A 21513-nucleotide genomic window follows, 5' to 3' on the forward strand; every position below is an offset into this window, starting at 1 on the left:
GAACCACATTTCATCATTGGTTTTGGAAGTAGGTTTGATTTGAAACAGGATTTTATTTCTTTTCTATGTTGACCTTCTTACTTCAAAGTCTCTAATTGCAAGATACTGCTAGTCGAAACATCCAATCGATATAACGAAATATACAAATTGTTTTACCCGATTGAATTGTAGATGATTTTTAAAAATTTGCAATATGTTTCAATAGTAATATGCTCACAAATTGTGCAACAGATGTTTATGAAACACCTGTATTGCAACTATTTTATTATTATTAATACATACATACATACATACATCTTTGTTATGCTTTTCTGCAAGGGTCTGTAAATTTACTACATTCCATCACAATCCTAGCTAGTTAGAAATAAACTAGCTTGCTTTGGTTCTATACCTCTTATCTTTAAATCGTTAGAAACCGAGTCTAACCATAGTCGTACTGGTATCCTTCTACTTCTCTTACCATCCATGGCCAGAGTCCATTATTCTCCTAATTAACCTCTCCTCCTCCATTCACCTCACATGACCCCACCACCAAAGCTGGTTAATGTGTTCACTCCTAACTTAGCCTTTATCTCCAGCTCCATGGCTAAATGGTTAGCGTGGTGTCGTCTTCATTATCATTTCATCCTCATCACGACACGTAGGTCACCTACGGGCGTCAAATAAAGAGATCTGCATCTGGCAAGCTGTACTTGTCCTCACACACTCCCGGCACTAAAAGCCATACACCGTTTCATTTCACCTCATTTTAAGTACCCTCCTGCTATTGTTCCCACCTGTTCACACCCGTAATCGTTCTCACTACTTTCATGTTGGTTACTTCCAACTTAAGAATAAGATATTCTGAGTCCCCCAGATTTCATTCCTGAAAAACAAAGTTGTTCTGAAAACAGGCTGGTGAAAAGATAGTTTCGTCGGGTGCTGACTTCTTTCTTACAGAATACTGTTGATCTCAAATGCGAGCTTACTGCATTAGCTTTACTGCACCTTGATTCCATCTCATTTACTATATTACCATACTGGGAGATTACATATCCTAAATAGTTGAAATGATCTACCTGTTCCATCTTTGTACTTTATTCCCAACCTGACATTCAATTCCCTTAGGCTTCTTATCTACTGACGTCACTTTAGACTTGGAATGGCTCATTTTCATATCATACTCATTGCACCTATTTTCAAGTTCCAAGATATTAGACTACAGGCTTTCAGCACAATCTGCCATTAAGACTAAGTCGTCAGCATAGGCCAAACTGCTTACTACATTTCCACCTAACTGAATCCCTCCCTGACACTTCGTACCTTCCAGTAAATGATCCACGTAAACTATGAACAGTAAAGGTGAAAAGTGACAACCTTGTCTAATCGCTGTAAGTACCTTGAACCAAGAACTCACTGTAACATCAATTCTCACTGCAGCCCAAATGTCAACATAAATGCCTTTGATTGATTTTAATAATTTACCCTTCATCCCATAGTCCCGCAGGGAGCTAACATCTTTTTTCCTTGGTCGGTACTCTGTAGCATTTTTCAATTAACTGGCACATACTGAAAACCTGATTTTGACAGCCCCTCTGTGGTCTGGTTTCCATGTAACTTACTCTCAACCACTAATCGCAACCTCCCTTCCAAAATCCAGTGAAAATAGGTCTAATTTCATCTGTTCCTAACGTTTTACGATACTGGAGTTTGGAGTTTATTTACCATCCTTTCCACTTCCTTGAGCGTAATTTCATGAACATCATTGTCTTCCTCCCCATGAACTTGGTTGTTTGCAATGTCACCAGTATTTCCTATTGCAATGAAAAGATTTTCGAAATATTCCTTCCACCTGTCCAGTGATTCCCTGGGATCTATTATGAGTTCACCTGATTTACCCAAAACACTATTTATTTCCCTTTCCCCTCCCTTTATAAGATTCTTTATTACTGTCCAGAAAGGTTTCCCTACTGCTCAACCTAGCCTTTCCAGGTTATTACTAAAATATTCCCAAGACATATTCTTGGAATCAAGAACTATTTGTTGTGCTCTGTTTCCTTCATCTACATGCAATTTCTGGTCTGCATCGGTCCTTGCTGGGAGTCATTTCTGACACGCATATATATATATATATATATATATTTTTTATGTTTACAAGCTGCCCTCACTTCATCATTCCACCAAGATGTTTGCTTTTTCTCATTTTTTACACACAGTTGTTCCTAGGTATTCCCTAGCAGTTTCTACTACAGCATCCCTGTATGCCACCTGTTCTTTTTGTATATCCTGTATCTTCTTACTGCCTATTGTTTGCAACTTTTCACTAATCATTTCCATGTAGTGTCCAATTTCCTCATCCTGGAGATTATTTACCTTAATTCATCTGCAGACAGATTTCACTTTCTCTATCGTAGGCCTAGAGATACTTAGCTTCCTAGAGATCAGACAGTGGGCTGTATCATCAAAAAATTCCTGGAATACTCAACACATTCCTAACTGATTTCCAGAATTCAAATTCTGTTACAATACAATCTATTATGGATCTCGTACTCCAAACCCTCCCATGTGCAGCGGTGAATAGACTTATGCTTCAAGAATGTATTCGTAACTGCTAATTCCATACTGGCACAGATGCCCAGTAAACGCTTCCCATTCTTATTATTTTCTTCATCTTCCCCACATTCACCCATTACTTCTTTGAATCCTTCAGTTCTATTTCTAACTCCGACAATGAAATTGCCCATTAGCACTGTCCTATCCTTGCTGTTGATCCTGACTATGATGTCACTCGGCGCTTCATAAAACTTGTCAATTTCTTCATGAAAAATCCCTTCACAAAAATAAAGGGTCCCTCATAATGCGACACACACATTGCCACACATTGCCATCAATAACAAAGAATTACAAACTGTAACAGCTTCCAACTTAGCAACACTACTTCAAAGAAAATGTTCGGAGCGATTAGTGTAGAAACATCACAGACCACCAGATAGTTTTCAAAATGTAGATTATATCCTCTCATTGTAATATCATGTCTAGGATCTGAATGGTATTCCTGTAGACGGGCTGTGGTAATCACATAAAAGAATACTGAATGATGCAACTAGGCTAGATGTCAATAAAAACATTAATAACAAAACAATGCCATTCTGTGGAATGCTACAGAAGCAAGTTCAGGCAATATCTTGTCTTTCTGTCCACCAACTTGCTCCCAAATATAATCATCATCCACAGAGATCACAGGTTCTATCTCTCTGCGCTCCTCAGAGAAGATCTCAGGATTGAAGACTCTACAAATCAAGATAACAGGAATGGTGGGCCACCTTTCAAGGAGAAATAGATTCCCGAGGAAAAGACTAAAGCAAAGGTAAGGTGAGATTTCGCACTTTTCTCAACTGTAGATTTTCTACTCTAAGTATGGCCATGTTGATGACTGACCAGCTTTTTTTTTTAAATATCCAATGTATGCTGTATATGGCTTAAAGGTATCTTCTTCCAGCAGGACTACTTCCATTGAAATGCGGCAGTCACTGATGCAGATCTAATGCGGCAGTCACTGATGTAGATCTATCTCCTCCATTCATTTCTGTTGAATAGTAGGTTCTCCTCCAACTCCAGTTCTTTGAGATCTGAAATGACAGTCCTTCCATCTCATACAGGGCCTACCTCTTCTTCTGTTCCCAGGAGGAGGCACATCTAAGATGCTTTCTCTCCTCATGTGGCTAAACTATTTGAGTCTCAATTCTTGGATCTTGGCCTTTAAAATTGGTCACCTTGTCACATGCCCATCGCAGCATTTTCATTTCTGCCACCTCCAGTTTTTTCCAGAGGTTTTTGTCATTAGCACTGTTTTCAAACCACATGTCAAGGGAGGATGAATCATACTCTTATAAATAAGGTCCTTGAGATTTGGTGGCATCCTCTTTACATACAGGGTTCCTGTAGCTGGTCTCCATTTATACCAGCCAGACTGGACTCTTCTGCTGATCTCAACTCCTATTTCACCATTATTCTGCACCACTGAACCTAGATACCTGAAGGTTTCTTTCAATGGCACAGGTTTTCCTTGGAGACGTACCAGTCCAGTTCCTCCTCACAGCACGCATTCAGTTTTTGTACTACTCATTCTCATGCCCCTGTTCTCCAATGCATACTCCCATTTTTCCAATGAAATAAACAGTTCTCCAGATGATTCAGCACACAACATGTCATCAGCATACACCAAGGTTACATGTAACTAATCTCATTTTTAGGCCCGTATTGAACTATGCTATGATATATTTACAATTTGCTGGTTATTTTGATCCACCTTTTCAATACAAATTACAGTTTGTGTTGTTAAGTTGTAATGTTACAACACTAATTTACTGGGACATGTTTCGCTTTTATTCATAAGCATCATCAGCCTATACAATTGTCTCAAGGTTTGTCATATTTGGATTGTTGTTACAAATTTCTTTACATTGAATGTAAATCTAATTTTAGTGATAACAATATTTAAAACACAAGAATAATATACACATTAAAAATTATGACAATATGATTTGCAATGTTAAAATGGAGTAACTCTTAATTCTAAAACACATTGACGTCCAAAACACAGTCTTTACAATTTGAAAATTTGGCTAAAAATTGTTTGCAATGTTAAAATAAAATTGATTCAACTATAATTTTGGTATTAAAATTTGAGTCATAAATATAAATATTGGATGTTAATATATAGGAGCTATAGTTTCTGAAGTGCGTTGGTTTCTAGAATACAGTAACATTTCAGTATTGAGAATTTTAGTTAAGAATTGTGATCTCTAAATAATGTTATTTAAAAAGACTGTAATTTTGCATTATGCGTGATTAGTTTTGATGATAATCTAGAATTGAAGTCTTGGGTTCGTTGGAAAATGGCTTCTAGATTTGATGAAGCTTGCTGCTGCAGTTTGGCAATTTGATCAGAGGAAATATTGACATATTTAATTCTTGTTTGTAGCGGCCAGACTCTCCGTTGGAAGTTGATTGTTTTGATGTAAGTTATGGTTAAAAGGGGGCTTCAATCCAAATCAATCCAAATCCAAATCCAATCCAAGGAGTAGAGCCACAACAGACAATAGTCACAGTAACGCAATAAGGTCCACAAGATTCTGTAGCAGCAGACAAAGGGATGCTTCTTCCATTCTATAAATTGAAAGAAACATAATCAGATACTCAAAATTTGGATTGAAGCCCCCTTTTAACCGTAACTTACATCAAAACAATCAACTTCCAACGGAGAGTCTGGCCGCTACAAACAAGAATTAAATATGTCAATATTTCCTCTGATCAAATTGCCAAACTGCAGCAGCAAGCTTCATCAAATCTAGAAGCCATTTTCCAACGAACCCAAGACTTCAATTCTAGATTATCATCAAAACTTATCACGCATAATGCAAAATTACAGTCTTTTTAAATAACATTATTTAGAGAGCACAATTCTTAACTAAAATTCTCAATACTGAAATGTTACTGTATTCTAGAAACCAACGCACTTCAGAAACTATAGCTCCTATATATTAACATCCAATATTTATATTTATGACTCAAATTTTAATACCAAAATTATAGTTGAATCAATTTTATTTTAACATTGCAAACAATTTTTAGCCAAATTTTCAAATTGTAAAAACTGTGTTTTGGACGTCAATGTGTTTTAGAATTAAGAGTTACTCCATTTTAACATTGCAAATCATATTGTCATAATTTTTTATGTGTATATTATTCTTGTGTTTTAAATATTGTTATCACTGAAATTAGATTTACATTCAATGTAATGAAATTTGTAACAACAATCCAAATATGACAAACCTTGAGACAATTGTATAGGCTGATGATGCTTATGAATAAAAGCGAAACATGTCCCGGTAAATTAGTGTTGTAACATTACAACTTAACAACACAAACTGTAATTTGTATTGAAAAGGTGGATCAAAATAACCAACAAATTGTTAATATATCATACACCAAGGTACCGAGTCCATAAGGATGGCTAAAAGGAAGTGGATTAAGTACTTGATGAAGTCAGACTTCAACCCTGAAACTTTTTGTTTCTCAAGATCTGCACTTTGCATATCTACTGCCGTTAGTGCAATCTTGGATTACCCTGTTGTACTTCTCTGGCTCTCATTTATCTCGCAAGCAATTCCATATCTCCTGTCGTATTCTTCTCCAAGTTGAGCACACAGCGCAAATCTTTCTGTCCTTCACAGTAACTTTCCACAAGCTGACGCAGGGCAAAGATAGCATCTGTCGTTCTTCATCAAAGCACGAAGCCAAACTGTTCTTCACCAATCATAACTTCATTCCTGATCCTTCTTTCATTCACTCTCTCGAACAATTTCATTGTGTGTCTTATCAGCTTCACCCCTGTGTAGTTGCTGCAGAGGGTACTGTGTTGGGGGCATTAATACTGAGAGATGTTGAAATGGCAGTACTTTTGTTAATGCTGAGTGTAGCACGCTGTAAATGGCTCGTTTGGCACTCTCAATATACTCTTCACATTTTTCAATATCAGATTCAAACTCTTACACCAAAAAGTCGTGGATTGTCTCATCTATGCTAATAACTTTGTCTAGTGTCTCGTGTAGTCTCTGTTGGTAATACTGATATTCATTCAACGGTGTAGTGTCACCGAAGCTATTAACAGCATTAATAAATCGTGTAGCATTTGCCCTTTCCCTAGTGTGTTTCTGTTTTAATTTAACTTGAATTTAAATGTAATACTTTTAATTCTTTCATAAATTAAAACCAAATATGAAAGAAAGAACAGTACTTACCCTGAGATGGCCAAGTTTCCGAATCGACGACCGAAGGACGAGCACGACCGCTCGCTAAGATGTTCAGATGATCAAAGATACAGATGCTATGTCGCTTCCACTGAAGAAGCAGGGTAAGATCGAGAAACGGGAAATGGTACAATCACCAAAGAAAACCAATCAGAATGCAGAATTCACCTCCGGGACTCACATTCATCCAATAAGAAATAGTTTTATTCCTACCAATAAAATCACTCTTCTCTCTTGCTGACTCAGAAATGTTGTAGAAAGTTATGTATTGAGTAACAGGAAACGTACTTCCCAAAGTGTGCATTATATTACAGTGTGTTACAAAATAATCTGACCCACATGAACATATTGAAATCCACAGATTAAATAATAATTTTCAATACAACCCCATAAATAAGTCAATTAAAAAGTTCTGGATAAGTCCAGGTTTATGAGATCGAAATAATTCTTCCAAAGTCCAAAATTTCACTCCAAATAGAATAAAATCTTGTACAAAGAAACAAATTTTTTATACAAGCAAGCAGAATGACTCAATTTTTTTCAAAAAGTGTTTGCATGGCAGCAGTTTCTATTATATAACTATCTTGTTACAGAGAGTCAATACCCATGCAGACTCCACAGCAGATGATGTGTGTGCTTTCTCTTGCAGAACTTAAGTCTGTTATGCTTCTAAGATGTTATTTTCAGCAGAAGTATTAACTGCATCCAACAGATGATGCTTCCACGAATGTATTAATTAATGGAACAGAAGCCTGCCTGAAACAGGAAGTTTTCTTTTGCCGCGGGGCAACTACACACCAAGCACACTGTTGAAGGACAGGTCCATATACTCATTCTTCTTCACGGAGCAAACTATTAATGGAAGATAGGTGTGTAACAACTTCCTTGTGGTGTGATCATCCAACAAGGTGGCGCGCCGGTGCCACTGTGAGAGATTTCTTGGACCATGAGTTTCCTGGATGCTGGGTTAGAAGAGGTAGTCAATGAATTGCGTCAAGTGTACTAAACACCAGTCCGTGATCTACCTGATCTGTGCCATTGCATTCATTCACCTATCAACAATGTTATACCTACAATGCTGGGCAACACAAGGAGAGAGATTCAATATAGCCTCAACATCTGCCGCGCTTCAAATGGTGAGCATATAATTGTACCAGGCGAGCAAAATAGGTTTTCCAGTGTTCAAACTCTTTTTTGGATAGTTATAATTTTTATTCCCTACAGAGTCTGTTTCACACCATTTTACCATTAAGCTTTACATAGCAAACTTTGCTGGAGGTTCTGCCAAAACACTTCAGTCTTAAACTCTTGCACAAAACAGTTTCACAAATCATGCTTCGCAGAACATTAAACAAAACACGTGCTGTTGTGTTGTGAGCACCATTTTGTGTTGCATTTAAATGGTCACTATACATGTCTGCTCCTCTCACTTAATCACATGTAATGTGAGACAGGTGTTCTCAGGAGATGCGCAATGCAGACATGTGACAGCAACCGATTGGTGCATGGAAATCACATTTTCCAGTATTTCCTGTGATGGGCAGTTCTCCTGCTCATTAACAAGGGCCAATTCCGCGTGTCTTATAAATATTTTCTGGGCCAGTTTTATTTTGCCCACCCTGTATAAGATATGTTACAAACATTGAGTTTCTCTTCTTGTAGACACAGACATTCTACTTCTGAAGTTATTACATTTCTCTTTACTACACCTTTAAGCTGGACACATTGTAGCTTGAAAAGGCCTCATTTCCTTCCACAATAGGGAATACAGTGACTTTACATTCACTCTCCTCTTTAATTTATTGGAGGAGTACTGGTTACTAGAAATTTCATTGTCATAAATATTGTTATATGTGAACTGATTAGAAGGCTGATCAGTTAGATTCCCTAATGGTGGGGACTATCTGATGGACTTTCTCTCTCTGGACAAGTGATGCAAGTAATTGTCAAGTTATAAGCATCATAAGGTATCAGCATACATTTTTTGGTTCAGAACTCTAAGGTCCATAATCAGGGATTAAAATTAATTAAAACATGTTAATCCACAGCGCCGTCAAGATAAAATAGAGTTGAGAAGGTCTGGCTGGACATGCCGTTTAATTCGGTCCTCTCAAATCAGACGTAAGTCAGGATTGCTTGACGTGTTCCTAAATTTCTTCTGAAGCCAAACTGATATTCTCCCAACTCAGTTTCAACTTGCCTTTCTATTCTTCCGTAAAAATTTTGCAGGCATGAGATACTAAACTAATGGTACGGTAGTTTTCACACTAGTCAGCACTGGCTTTCTTGGGAATGGGTATAAAAACATTCTGCCAAAAATCAGATGGCACATCTTCTGTATCATACATCTTACAGTTTTAATCATTCTTCACTGAGCAGATATATGGTATAAAATAAATTTTTAGAATACCGTATTTACGCGAATAATACCCGCATATTTTTTTTTAAAATGAGGCATGAAATTGGGGTGCGGGTTTTATTTGAATAAACGTTAGCTTTTTTTTTCTTCCAAAATCAGCCTTCCTAAAGTTAGGGTGCGGGGATTATTCGCGTAAATACGGTATGTCAAAATAATAATATTTCTGAGAGATTTTAATAAATGGCTCACAACTTTCTCTTAAGAGCCTTACCACCCCTGGATTCTGTTTCCTACTATCTATTTGTATTTTTCAGGTAGTTGAGGCATTACCAACCTGAGGCTACCCTCTTGCTTTTATACTAACTGGCAGGATTTTGTTCTCAGTAACAAAAGGAGGGGGATAGAATATTATAATTGTAAAATAGTCATTCAAAAAAAAAAAAAAAAAAAAAAAAAAAATTAGTTTTGTTAATTTGGAAGTGCAGTGTGTAAATAGCCCTGATTCTTTTTCTTATACATATGATAGTTATACTGTACAAAAACAGTGAAGAAATATAACACATTTTCATAAACATGCATACAGGGCTTACTTTGGCATGCCACTTGGTGATGTGGATAAAAATTGAGCTCCCCATTACTGTATATAGGTTCTTCGTGTATTGAAAATATAAGGCAGTGGGTTTATAGCAAATGGAGGTCACTGACATTTGGTATATCAATGACGTGACGTGAACCTAAAGACCACACTAAAGATTGCTATTTTTATTTGCGCAATGTTGTCGGTATAATGAGAAAGAATAAAAGTGCTTTAAAATATCCTACTAATTTCGACTCTGCAATTCGTATCATTCCACACAGTGAGTAAGTGCCTGATCCTTCCCAGCCTGAAAATCTTGGTGGCAAAAGCAGTTCAAATTCCAGCATTGAAGAAAATGAACCACGGTTATCAGACAAGGACTATCAACGTACTGACAAACTTGAAGACCCAAAGCAGATTCCGCAGTTTACACAGACTGAGTTAAATGCTCTGGTAAGAGTTGTACTTCTGAAGAGTGGTCCGGAATTACTTGCTTCGAGATTAAAGGCAAAATGCATGTTAGCACCTGGAACTTCTGTTACATTTTACAGGCAAAGAGATAAGAAATTTATTATCCTTCCTCTCACACACTGACAAACAAACTGGTGTTCTGTAACAACACAGTTGGTATTTTAAAGGTTATGAATGTTTTGCATGAAAGTCATGAGTTGAGACTTTGTGTTGATAACACAAAACAGAAGTTTAAAGGTGGTTCTTTTGCACAACGGCAATTTACTACCTTCTATTCCTGTAGGTCATTCAGTTCCATTTACAAATCTTATGACACTTTGAGATCTGCTAGAGAAGGTGAGGTATGTGGAACATAAATGGAATGTTTGTGGTGATCTAAAAGTCCTCTCTATTCTTCTAGGTCAGCAATCAGGATTTACTAAATATCCCTGTTTGTACCATGGATGGAGTAGGGCTAAATCGGAGCATTGGAGCAGAAAAAATCGACCACAAAAGAGCAATTTAGTTCCTGGGGACAAGAATGTGAAGTATGACCCGTTGATTTCTCCTAATGTCCTCTCTTCCACCACTCTATTAAATTAGGCCTGATGAAGCAATATGTTACTGCTGTGAATAAGGATAGCAATTGTTTCAACTTTTCTGTTACAAAGTTCCCACAGAAAACTGAAGCTAAGATAACAGCAGGTATTTTTAACAGACCCCAGATTCATGAGCTTATGCAGGATGAGACCTTTCCTCAGTTGATGTCCAGGTTAGAGAAGACAGTGTGGTTGGCATTTTAAAAAAAATGATGGAAAACTTTCTTGGCAACAAGAAATCTGAGAACTGTTCATTTTAGAAATCTTGGGTGTAGAGAGTGTGTAAGTATGTTTTCTCCACAGCCATACTGATTATTTCTCTGTGAATCTGGATGCAGAGAGTGAAGAACAAGGCGAGCGGGTTTATGAGGACATTAAAACAATGGAAAACCGCTATCAAGGCCATTGGAATGTGTTGATGGCTGATTATTGCTGGTGTTGATGAATGACAACCAGAGCTTCGAAGAAAAAGTTTTCTTCTCCCTAGCGATGAAAAATGTTTGGAAAATCATATTTACTGAAACAATTCTCCTTTTTCAATAAATTCATTAAGTATTTAAGTTAAAATTACACCTTTAGAAACAGTTCTGTCTCAATGTACAGTAGCTCTGGTGACAATGTTGAAGCTGCATTGCAAGGTAAGGATGGCGTCAAGTTCCATTGTCGGACTAATAGCTCCTTAATACCATGTGATATGAACAATTTTTCGGATAAGAACCCATCTAAAACATTTCCATTTCAGAAATATTTGGATCTGAAACTAATACCGAGGATTTATAACTGTTAGGTATTTCAGTCTGCCAAAACTAATTTTGAATAAATAAATTTATAAACTATCTGAAAAAGAAAACGGATGCATCAGAGGGAGATCTAGTACTGCTAACGTAAATGAACCTCAGCAAGGAAGAACATGGGTCCAAAATGAAAAACTGCGGCCACGGAACATTCAAAAAGAAAAGCGATCAAAAGGTATAATCCTGTTACCATAGATTTTCATTTTCAGACAGTTCAAAAATGTATTTATTCAAAATTAATTTCAGCAGACTGAAGAACCTAACCATTACAAAATGAGTCAAAACTGAAAAGAGATGGCTTCAGATATTACAAGCTAATACCAATGACTCAGAAGTGGAATGTATATCTTGCCCACCCAGCCAGCATACGAGTATTACGTCAGAAGAGTTACGCATAATGTTATCAGAGCCCGATTTTTCCGGTACATGTAATGATACCACACCAACTACATCAATTACGGATGAACTCGAGGGAGATCGTAGTACTGTTAACATAAATGAACCTCAGCGAGGAAGAATAACGGGTCGGAATGAAAAACTGTGGGCATGGAACATTCGAAAAGAAGAGAGATCGAAATGGGAAGAAGACATACACGTTAAAGGAGATGTAGTTCCAAAGAAGTGTCCCACCTTCAGAGCATGCCCGTGTAAGAACGAATGATTTTGACAACTGACACCTGAACACCAGCAACATCTATTTGACTCTTTCAATGCATTAGGCAGTTTCGGCCTGCAGTTGGCATTTATTTTTGCAATAGTGAAGGTTTTCCCTGCGGCACATACATATGCATATGGTAAGCGTTATGATTTCGGTTCAGGGGCGCCTTGGTTCGATTTCTGGTCGGATTGGAGATATTGAACCGTTCTGTTCATGGGCCACTGGAAGTAATGTTCCTCCTTTAGTCACACCTTGTAGTATAGGATTAGCCTCTGCATCATAGGGCCATAAGCCCACTTAGGTTTTTAGCAATTTCTATCAGGAATGCAGGTGTTTCTCCTCCTTACCTTTTGTTTATGGTCAGTTATGTGCAACCATTTTCTTTTTTACTGTTAAGGCCATGTAGTATGGGCAATTATGCCCCTGTTCATTCTGTAACTTTCTGCATTTTGGTTCTTTTTAGGAATGGTGCTTGATGTTATTGTTATTGTGGAGCAACTGATGAACACTTTAAAGTGAGGCCACCCGATGGGTTGCCTATTTGAATTTAAGTGTATCAAAGGAAACGGATTGCCTCTGCGAGGCTAGACTAGGGTATCTTGGAGCTCAGATTCCTGTGTAATGTACCTTCTAGGAGCAAATTTTTCTCTTGTACAATATTGTACCTCCAGAGCAATTATGCTCTTCTCTATGTAACTTTAACAAACTTGTAATCGCAAGTTTTTGTACCTGGCATTCGGACTTCTAAGTTCTGACTATTGTTAAGAGTTGATGAGTTCATTAATAACCTGTTCTATTATTTGTTGTTCGTTCAGATATAAATAAAATTTCTAAATTTATGTTGAATGCTGCTCTAAGTAATTCCTTGTCCAGCCATTCAACCCAGGTGCTTCCTATTCATTGTGAGCCACGGAAACTCCGTAACACAACAGGTATCTTACTACAAGAAGCAATTGAGGATGTACTGCCTTGGAACACAGAACTTATGCACCAACAAAGGTACAATGTATGTATGGTGTGAATGCAAAGCATCCCGAGGACTGCACGAGATTGGTTTGCGCCTCCTACATTACATTAAAAAATAACATCAGAACAAAAAGACTGATTATGTACTCGGATCGAGGTGGCCAAAATCGTAACATGAAAATGGCCTTGTGTCAATTCATGGCTCTTCAGACTTCTCACCGGAATCCACCATAAATTCTTAGTCTGTAGGCATTCCTTCCTAATGCCTAACCAGGACTTCGGTATCATTGCAAAGAAAACAAGAAATTTCACCCTAACATACACACACCCTCTCTGAATGGAAAAAAAAAAAATTCACAATTCACTGCCATACCTACGACAAGGAATGACTTCATATCCACACTATGTTCAGAGAAAAACACAAGTAACCAAAAAGTGTCTTAACACAAAATTCCTGGTTCATGGCAGAGTATACAGAGGCTTCTCTATAAATCTTCATGTCCCCAGGACATATTGTATTATAATTATTCCAATGAACTGTATGTTCAGTTTGTTGAAGTAAGTTGTGCAAAATGTGGGTCCAAAGTAATTGAGACTCTGAACTTTCTATATCTCAATGGACACGCTTATTAGCAAGTTGAAAAAGAAATATTTAAATGCTCTTGCTGCAATTTGTATCCTGTTTACCATGGTTATTACAATAACTTGAAGACATCTGCACTACAGTTTGCAGACACCATTCCTGCATATGATGCTGCTAACGATTAATGCCATGTGTGTATGTTGTCAAATGTCTGAATAAAGTTTGTACTGCAATAATGGCCTATTTCACAGGTTGTGTGTATCACAGCCAAGTGCACTGAAACAATAGTGGCCTAACCCACATCAAAATGGCCAATAATCTACTATTAATATTAACTACACATATGTCCAACCACCATACACCATACCACGTTGATACAACAATCATGCCTGTGTACCGCAAATACTATCTTGCATGCCAGATTTTCAAACATCCATATCTTCCACTTGCCATTACCACAAACCAGAGTACCAAGGGTTAGGCCACTATTGCACTGACAGCCTCATATATATCCAGGTAGAAAAATTTAAAAAAGCAAGTGGTGTTTTTTAATTTTATTTTTAAGACCAGTGTTAATATTCTCTGTGCAAAGAGATTTACGCTTAGTGAGAGAAAGATGGCGGAGCAGAGAAGTAATCTTGCAAAGGAAAAGGGAATCAAGTGCATCGCTGGGAATACATGCAAGCAACTTATCCTCGGGTACAACAGATACCGTATGTACTAATGGGTTAAGTAGGTGTCCAGGGTTTCAGTATCTGTAAGTTAACTGTTACCCAGATATTTTCACTTTGGATAACTGTTGTAATGGGAACCTGGATACTCAATTACTCTGGTCTTACATGAACTAATGAAGGCACAGATGTTGACTTGATAAACGACAGCAAAAGTAATTAAAGGTGATTGAGATAGAACAGAAAAGAACAGGAATGAAGGCAAAGAGCACAGAAATTTAGAGTACCTTGTTAGTCTGAATACTCTTAGGCCAAATCAGCACAGAAGACCTTGAACTAGCACACCTCGGGATCCACAGGCATGCAAGTACCCCCACACAAACTTCATCCATGACCCTTGAATGTGTATCGATGAAACAGTATGAGAGTATCTCAAGTTATTAAAAAACCAATATTTCTGTCATCCCAATCTTAAGTTATGGTATAATAAGGTTGTCTATATACAATATAGGACTGTCAGACATTTCTGAGGCATATTCTTTCTCTGATGCCTAGTAGAATTTTCCCATACGATTCAGAATAATAAACTCTCACAGATTGGAACTTCAATATATTTAAAGTTTTACTGGACAAGTTTGAGTGTGTAATACCAACTGCCAGTGAATGTTTTTGGTTTGTCCTATTAGCAACATTATGTATCCTGAAACTGTTTCATATTGCTTTAAAATCTACTGCAAAGCATATCACTGTAGCATATCAAAGGTTAATGTAAAAGGAACAAAAACAGGTGGATTGTCTGATTTATACCATTTACTTGATTTTTTAAAAATATATATTTATCATAATTATGGCTTTTAGTGTCAGGACTGTCCAAGGACATGTTCAGCTTGCCCAATGCAGCACTTTCTAATGCCATGGGCGACCTGCACATCTGGATGTGAGATGATTATAAAGAGGTAGGGAGAGGGTGAAATCTGGTCTCAGCACATAGCCTACTCCTGTTAAATAGCACCAAGGGGTCTATTCAAGGCTTAATGTCTCCATACAATGGATGAATCACCATCAACAACGTCGTATGCCCTCACTCCATATGAACACTGCAGAGATGTTTGAAATTGAATCCAGGCTATTGGCATGCAATCTAGTGATTAGCCAACGTTCTGATGGTGAGATTGGTTCCCCCATGAACGGGACTTGAACTGGCTAACCACAGTGTCAATCCATACTGAAGTGATGCCTTAACAATCATGGCCACCAGGCGGGCTATTTACTTGAGAATTAATTCTCAATAAAAACACCACTAACTGTACCTAAACATTAATACAGACACTGCAGTGAGTAACCCTGATAAGATGTCAAGAAAATCTCAATTATCCTACCTCTATGATACTTCAAAATACTGGTTCATAGGGAAAAGTGAAGGGTTGAAACAGTGAAAACTTTCTATCTCAATCTAATCATAAATAAGATGGGAAAACAAGGACACAGATGGAGTTATGTTACTCTTGCATCTTTCACACTTCCTGCATTAGATTGAAAGTAAAATAATATGGTTATCCTAGCAATGTGAAGAATGAGCTGCAAACAGTGGAACTATTTTGGAGAAGAGAGCAGGCAAATGCAGTGTTAAACATGGGATGGTTTAGAGATAGGATTTTGGAGGGAAAAAAAAAAAAACACCAGTTGATATTGATGACAGGAAGTATTGCAGAGGGTAAAAAATATATTTAACCAATTATTCACACTGTTCCTGTATTATCTGTCTTATATTACAATGTAACAAAAAGCTTAGACATAAATTGCATTGCTCTATTATACAGAATATGCAGATTATAATATAAATCAACTGATTAAATCAGATGATCCCTCAAACCAATAACATTATTACACTTAAGAGTATGATGACAAATCAACTTTATTAAAAAACTGGGATTGAGTATAAAAATGTTGTATTTAAAAATTCATTCCTAGGAATGTTGACTTGGGGATCATCACATGGGAGTAACATTATCACTTCTAAAATGCAATTTTAACTAACCTATCAAGTCCTTAAAGCTATTATGAATTGGACCACATAGGTTTGGCAGGGTTGGGTGGTAAAGTATGCAAGGCAAGGAACAATATCACGAGTAGTGAATACAGTACATCTACAAAGGTATAAATAACATACACAAAACAATAAAAGGTTATTACAGGCTAAAATAGACAACTTTCTCCCCTTACTAACTCACTCAATCAAATTATAAAATATCTTGCATTTTTTGCAGAAAACAAAAAATTGAAATTTTATTCATCATAGATGATTTGCTCAATTTAACTTCCTTTTAAACCTAGTCAAAACTGTATCAGTCTCATTAATCGTTCCATTTACTAGGCTATTCCCAGAACTCTGATACACTGTCAGCAACACACAGTTCAGAATATTTGGCAAGTTTTCTTAATGAAGGTAGCATTAGGATTTGTTTTTCCAGAAAGAAAAAATACACAAGGTTATATAATATTTTTTGAAAATAAAAATAAAAAGTAATCCTGCCATCTCTTTAACACCTCTTTTATATAATACCTCAGCTGTCACAATCTTTTCACTCATCCATAAAAGTTCATCAAGATAAGAGGATGGCGGGTGTTTCAATACTTCCCACCCCCAGCGCTGAAGTTGCCTCATCATATCCACTCTGCACGGAGCCTGACTCACTACCGCAGTCCCATTGCCATGTGCATAGTAGGACTACTTGTCAAATGCATCACCATCCCGTGCTGTGTCAATGTGCTACGGGTGTCATGTTTTCCGGGACATATGACCATTGTATAGAAGGGCCATGCAAATGTGAGTAAAAGAATAGTTGCCATGAATTTTCCCCCCAACACTCTTATTTATAAACATGGCAGAGAAAAATATGTTCAATTAATGATATTGTAAGTGAACATTTTGTGCTTTGATGTTCACTTTTCTTTAACATAGTGATGCCAGTTTGTATGATATTGCAGTGAGATTTTGGGACTGTCTCTTCTTGTTTTCAGAGTTAGAAGGATCTGTGTGACAAAAAAAAAAAAATACTACACAGTATTTTATAAATTCATGTTTAAATCACAAATTACCCTCAGAAGATATTTTTCCTTTCACCATACATATAAAGGAAAGAAAACCGTAATTTTCTGAGACTTTATTGCCATGCTGTATCATAAAATGATATTTAGAACCATTTAAATAATATTGTGGTATTGCCACATCAAATCTCAGTGGCTCCAAGGATGAGGGAACCTGCTGATGCTGGCTCAGCATGTAATCTCTTTGTAGATGTTAGTTCTCACTGACTTAGAATGAACAACAAGAATGCAAGGAAAGCTAAAGCTACATGGCGCGTAGGATTCAGAGTCTAAAAAAGAACAAGAGTTGTCAGAGGCTCTTAAAAAGTGTCTGCACTACGTAATGAGAAAGTAAAGCTAGAGGAGATGTGAAAATGTCTCTAAAAGAATGCTAAAGACCTGGAAAGATGGACAGCTAGAGCAGAGAAAGTGAAGGAGATGCAGACATTGTCGGCTGAAGCACAAGATAAAGAGTCATTGAGGAAGGAGTGGTATTTGGAAGTACATTCACTTATTGGACCTTTTAAGCAACATTTGGAAGCTTACAGAGCAGAACATCAGCACCTGGAGCAGCAGAAAGGAGAGGTAGTAAGTGAAATTCCTAAGCTGGCTGACCAGTAATGCAGACAAACTGGCCCATCAAAAAACATGTCAGCCTCATGTCAGTAGATTTTACTGGCAAGAAAAATGATTATTAATGCATCTGAAGGTACTATTTTATATCAAGAATACATTTCATGTGAAGTATACCAACATAATACGAGGGTTGGAACTTAAATAGTAGCAACACTGCTGTGAAGACACTATGCAACGGAATCTAATATTGTTGCTGATAGCACACGTTGGTTACATACCTACCTTACCTCAGAGAAAATGGACTCGCCCTTCCCACATCACCTGCATGCGCACAAGCGAGAGAAACACAGTCACTTGTGAGCTAGCGGTCTAACGTAACGTTGTCACTATGTTTTCCAAACAGGAACAACGGAATTGGATCAAGATTGAACATGCCAGAGGTCGTACAGTACGACAGTGTCAGCAAGGTCTTCAAGAGGCTTGCGGGGAATCTGCATTGCCTTACAGAACAGTGGCACGTTGAGTAAAAGCCTTTAACGATGGTCGGCAAACTGTGGCGGACATTCATCGGGCAGGTCGTCCTACGAGTGTCAGTGAAGAAGTAGTGCATGCTCTTGCTGCATTACTGGACAGGATTCCGAAGAGGAAGGAACCACTTCGTGGCATTCGCTTCAGAACTGTTGCAGAGATCTGACAGGCAGTAGACCGCTCCATTCGCACCATCAACAAAATAGGCTCTGCTAAAGGTACACTACGACTTCCACATCGCTGGCAACGGGTTATACACAATGCTGGTGACTACACTGAAGGACAGTAAAGGTTGCTAATATGTAACTCTTTTTTATCAGTTGTAAATAAATAGTTGCCACTATTTAAGTTCCAACCTTCATATATGAATAGGGTTTGTTAATATATTATCTTTAAGGGGCATATTATAGTAACACTATAGAAACTAACACAGAGAAGCTTATAGTCAGTAAGAATGTCTTGCAGTTATACCAGTGTGCCATGGCCTAGTGTCACAAATACAATTGTCCAATGGTATACAGATAAAAATTATTTTTTCTATCTCTTGGTTTTTCCCATCAAAACACTTACTAAATTCCTGCTCATACCACAAACATATTTGTCAATGGTAATAACAGCCAAAATATGTCCTAATAACATCTAAATTAAACTGAACAAAATTAAGAGATGCAGTACTTTTATTTCCTTATTTCATGAAAAATCATTCCAGAACCCCAGAATAATTATTGAGCAGATCCTTTATAATATTACCATGGATTAGGATATCTGAACAATAAAAGATTGCATTGTAGATTATACACTTCATATTGGTTCCATCACATTTGGTGGGATTTTCAACTATCGAGATACTTATGTTAACAAGCACATTGTGGAACACAAAAATATATTTAATCCTAGAAGTTATTTTCTTATATTCCACTGTCTAAAGACTGAAAGTAACATTGTAAGTCACATATCAGAGTGATAATTTTAAAAAAATTCACAAGCTTTAAAGGTAAAAAAAGGAGAATCCCCATTCTCACTGCATTCAATTTACAAAATATATTACAATCTTAATTAAATGCTTAAATATCAATTATAAAAGATGCTATGGAAGATGAAGAAATCATACTCATTGAACTGTCAATGTTTTTATATTTTGCTTTACTATTTTCTTGTCCTGAAGCACATGATGAATTCACTGACTACTTTCTTCTTCAATCTTTGTGAAGTTAATTAATATGTCAAATAAATACAGGAAGACTTTTGGTAAATGTAAGACCTCTCCTTAATTCTAAACGGCATTTACAATATTTAAAAATATAATTCATAATAATACTTGAAAAGATATAACATTTTCATAGTAATTTTCAATTTCATTGCCTCTAATTCATTGCAGAGACTTAAATAACAAATGTGCTTTACACAATTAGGCTAAAAGAATTATTCATAATAATATTAAGCAAGTACCTTAAAAGCATAATACAACAATAATTGCTGTATTAATTATATATTTCAAGACGTGCAACATAGAGTGATAACATATGACTAATTTCAAACTACCACATCAACTAAACAAAACTAAAAATCTTGAATAAAAGCAAAGAGCTCACAAGAGTACACATCTTGAAATGAATGGAAAATATCTCTAGAAAGAAAAGAATTTTCCTAAGACTAGACATTACATTATACATAAATATATACAGTCATGTTATACACAAATGCCACATACAGTACTACAATGTTATACAGTAAATGAGGACTTACTGTCTGCCATATAACTTTGCATTAGACTCCACAGAATTTTCTATAAGAATCTAAATTAGTCTCCATCAACAGAAAAAACAAAATTACATGATGTCGAGTAAGATGAGTACATAAAAGTAGTTGCTGGTGAGAGGTTCATTGGGTAGACAAAGGTGGACTGCTCAAATCTTAAAGAGCTGAAATTACTCCCCATTCTCACCAACTGGAAGAGAGGAGAGAACAACATTCAATCTGACAACAGAAAGAAATTATGATTCCATTATAGTGGCTATGATAGTTAACAATATTCACACACTTAAACATAACAATATTTCCATTTATATAACTTTATTATTATTATTATTGGGTCTGACCAGGTATATTCTGCTACGGTAATTGAGTAGGCTATACAGCCAGCAAGTTAACACAGAGTGTTGGGCAGCGGGAAATAACCCAGCCAGCTGAGCGGACCAACAGCTTTGGGCAGAGAAGTCCCCTTAATGGGGTAATAAACTCGCGGAGGAGGAAATGCCATTGGAATTCATAACTGCAAGGGTCTAACCCATAGTGGGTGTCTTATGGACAGCATCTGCTCTCCGTGTTAGGAGCGGCTGTTAACCGTATGTACAGAAGACAACTGGAAACTATTGCACAAGCTAATTACCAAGATGAGCAGTCATGGGTAGAAGCTTGAGTGGAACTGTAAATACCGATCATGGACTTCGGAACTCCAGGAGGAGAGGGAATAACAACAGCAAGGCCTCTAGTAGTCATACAATGAAACCCTAGCAGGAAAGTTTAAGTCAGCAATTTGAAATGCGAAAATATTAAAAATTGCTGTACAAGAAACAGCACTTCATATTTTAGGAATATATGAGACAAGGTGGTAATGGAATGAGGACTTCCATCAGATGGATTTAGAGTAGTCCAGGAAATGAACAGCCAAGAATGAATGGAGTCTTGCAAAGAAAATGGTCCAACAATGTGATCAGTGCATATCACTAATGATGATGAAAACGAAAGAAACTCCAGTTGATCTAGTGATCATTCATGTATACCGTCCAACATCAAACAGTTCTGATGACTAGGTTTGTTTGAAAGGTTTGTTAGAGCTAGTAGAAAATAAAGATAATGTGGTCATAATGGGCA

The 21513-nt window shown here is 36.9% G+C and overlaps 1 protein-coding gene across 7 annotated transcripts in view; it reads right to left on the bottom strand.

The window, feature by feature from the left end:
* Positions 1 to 16183: 16183 nt before the first annotated feature.
* Positions 16184 to 21513, bottom strand: part of LOC136871889 (guanylate kinase) — a 126887-nt gene continuing 121557 nt past the window's right edge. For 6 of the 7 annotated variants that reach the window (XM_067145565.2, XM_067145561.2, XM_067145564.2 and 3 more), the window contains one exon: positions 16184 to 20587. Coding sequence is in view for 1 of the 7 variants with exons in the window: in XM_067145563.2 (XP_067001664.2) it covers positions 20568 to 20587 (20 nt within the window). In the remaining 6 variants the exon portion in view is untranslated. Of the gene's footprint in view, positions 20617 to 21513 lie in introns of all 7 variants that reach the window. The other variant, XM_067145562.2, reaches the window with a different exon arrangement.

The sequence above is a fragment of the Anabrus simplex genome, chromosome 4 (genome assembly GCF_040414725.1).
Source record: "Anabrus simplex isolate iqAnaSimp1 chromosome 4, ASM4041472v1, whole genome shotgun sequence".
NCBI classification, from domain to species: Eukaryota; Metazoa; Arthropoda; class Insecta; order Orthoptera; family Tettigoniidae; genus Anabrus; species Anabrus simplex.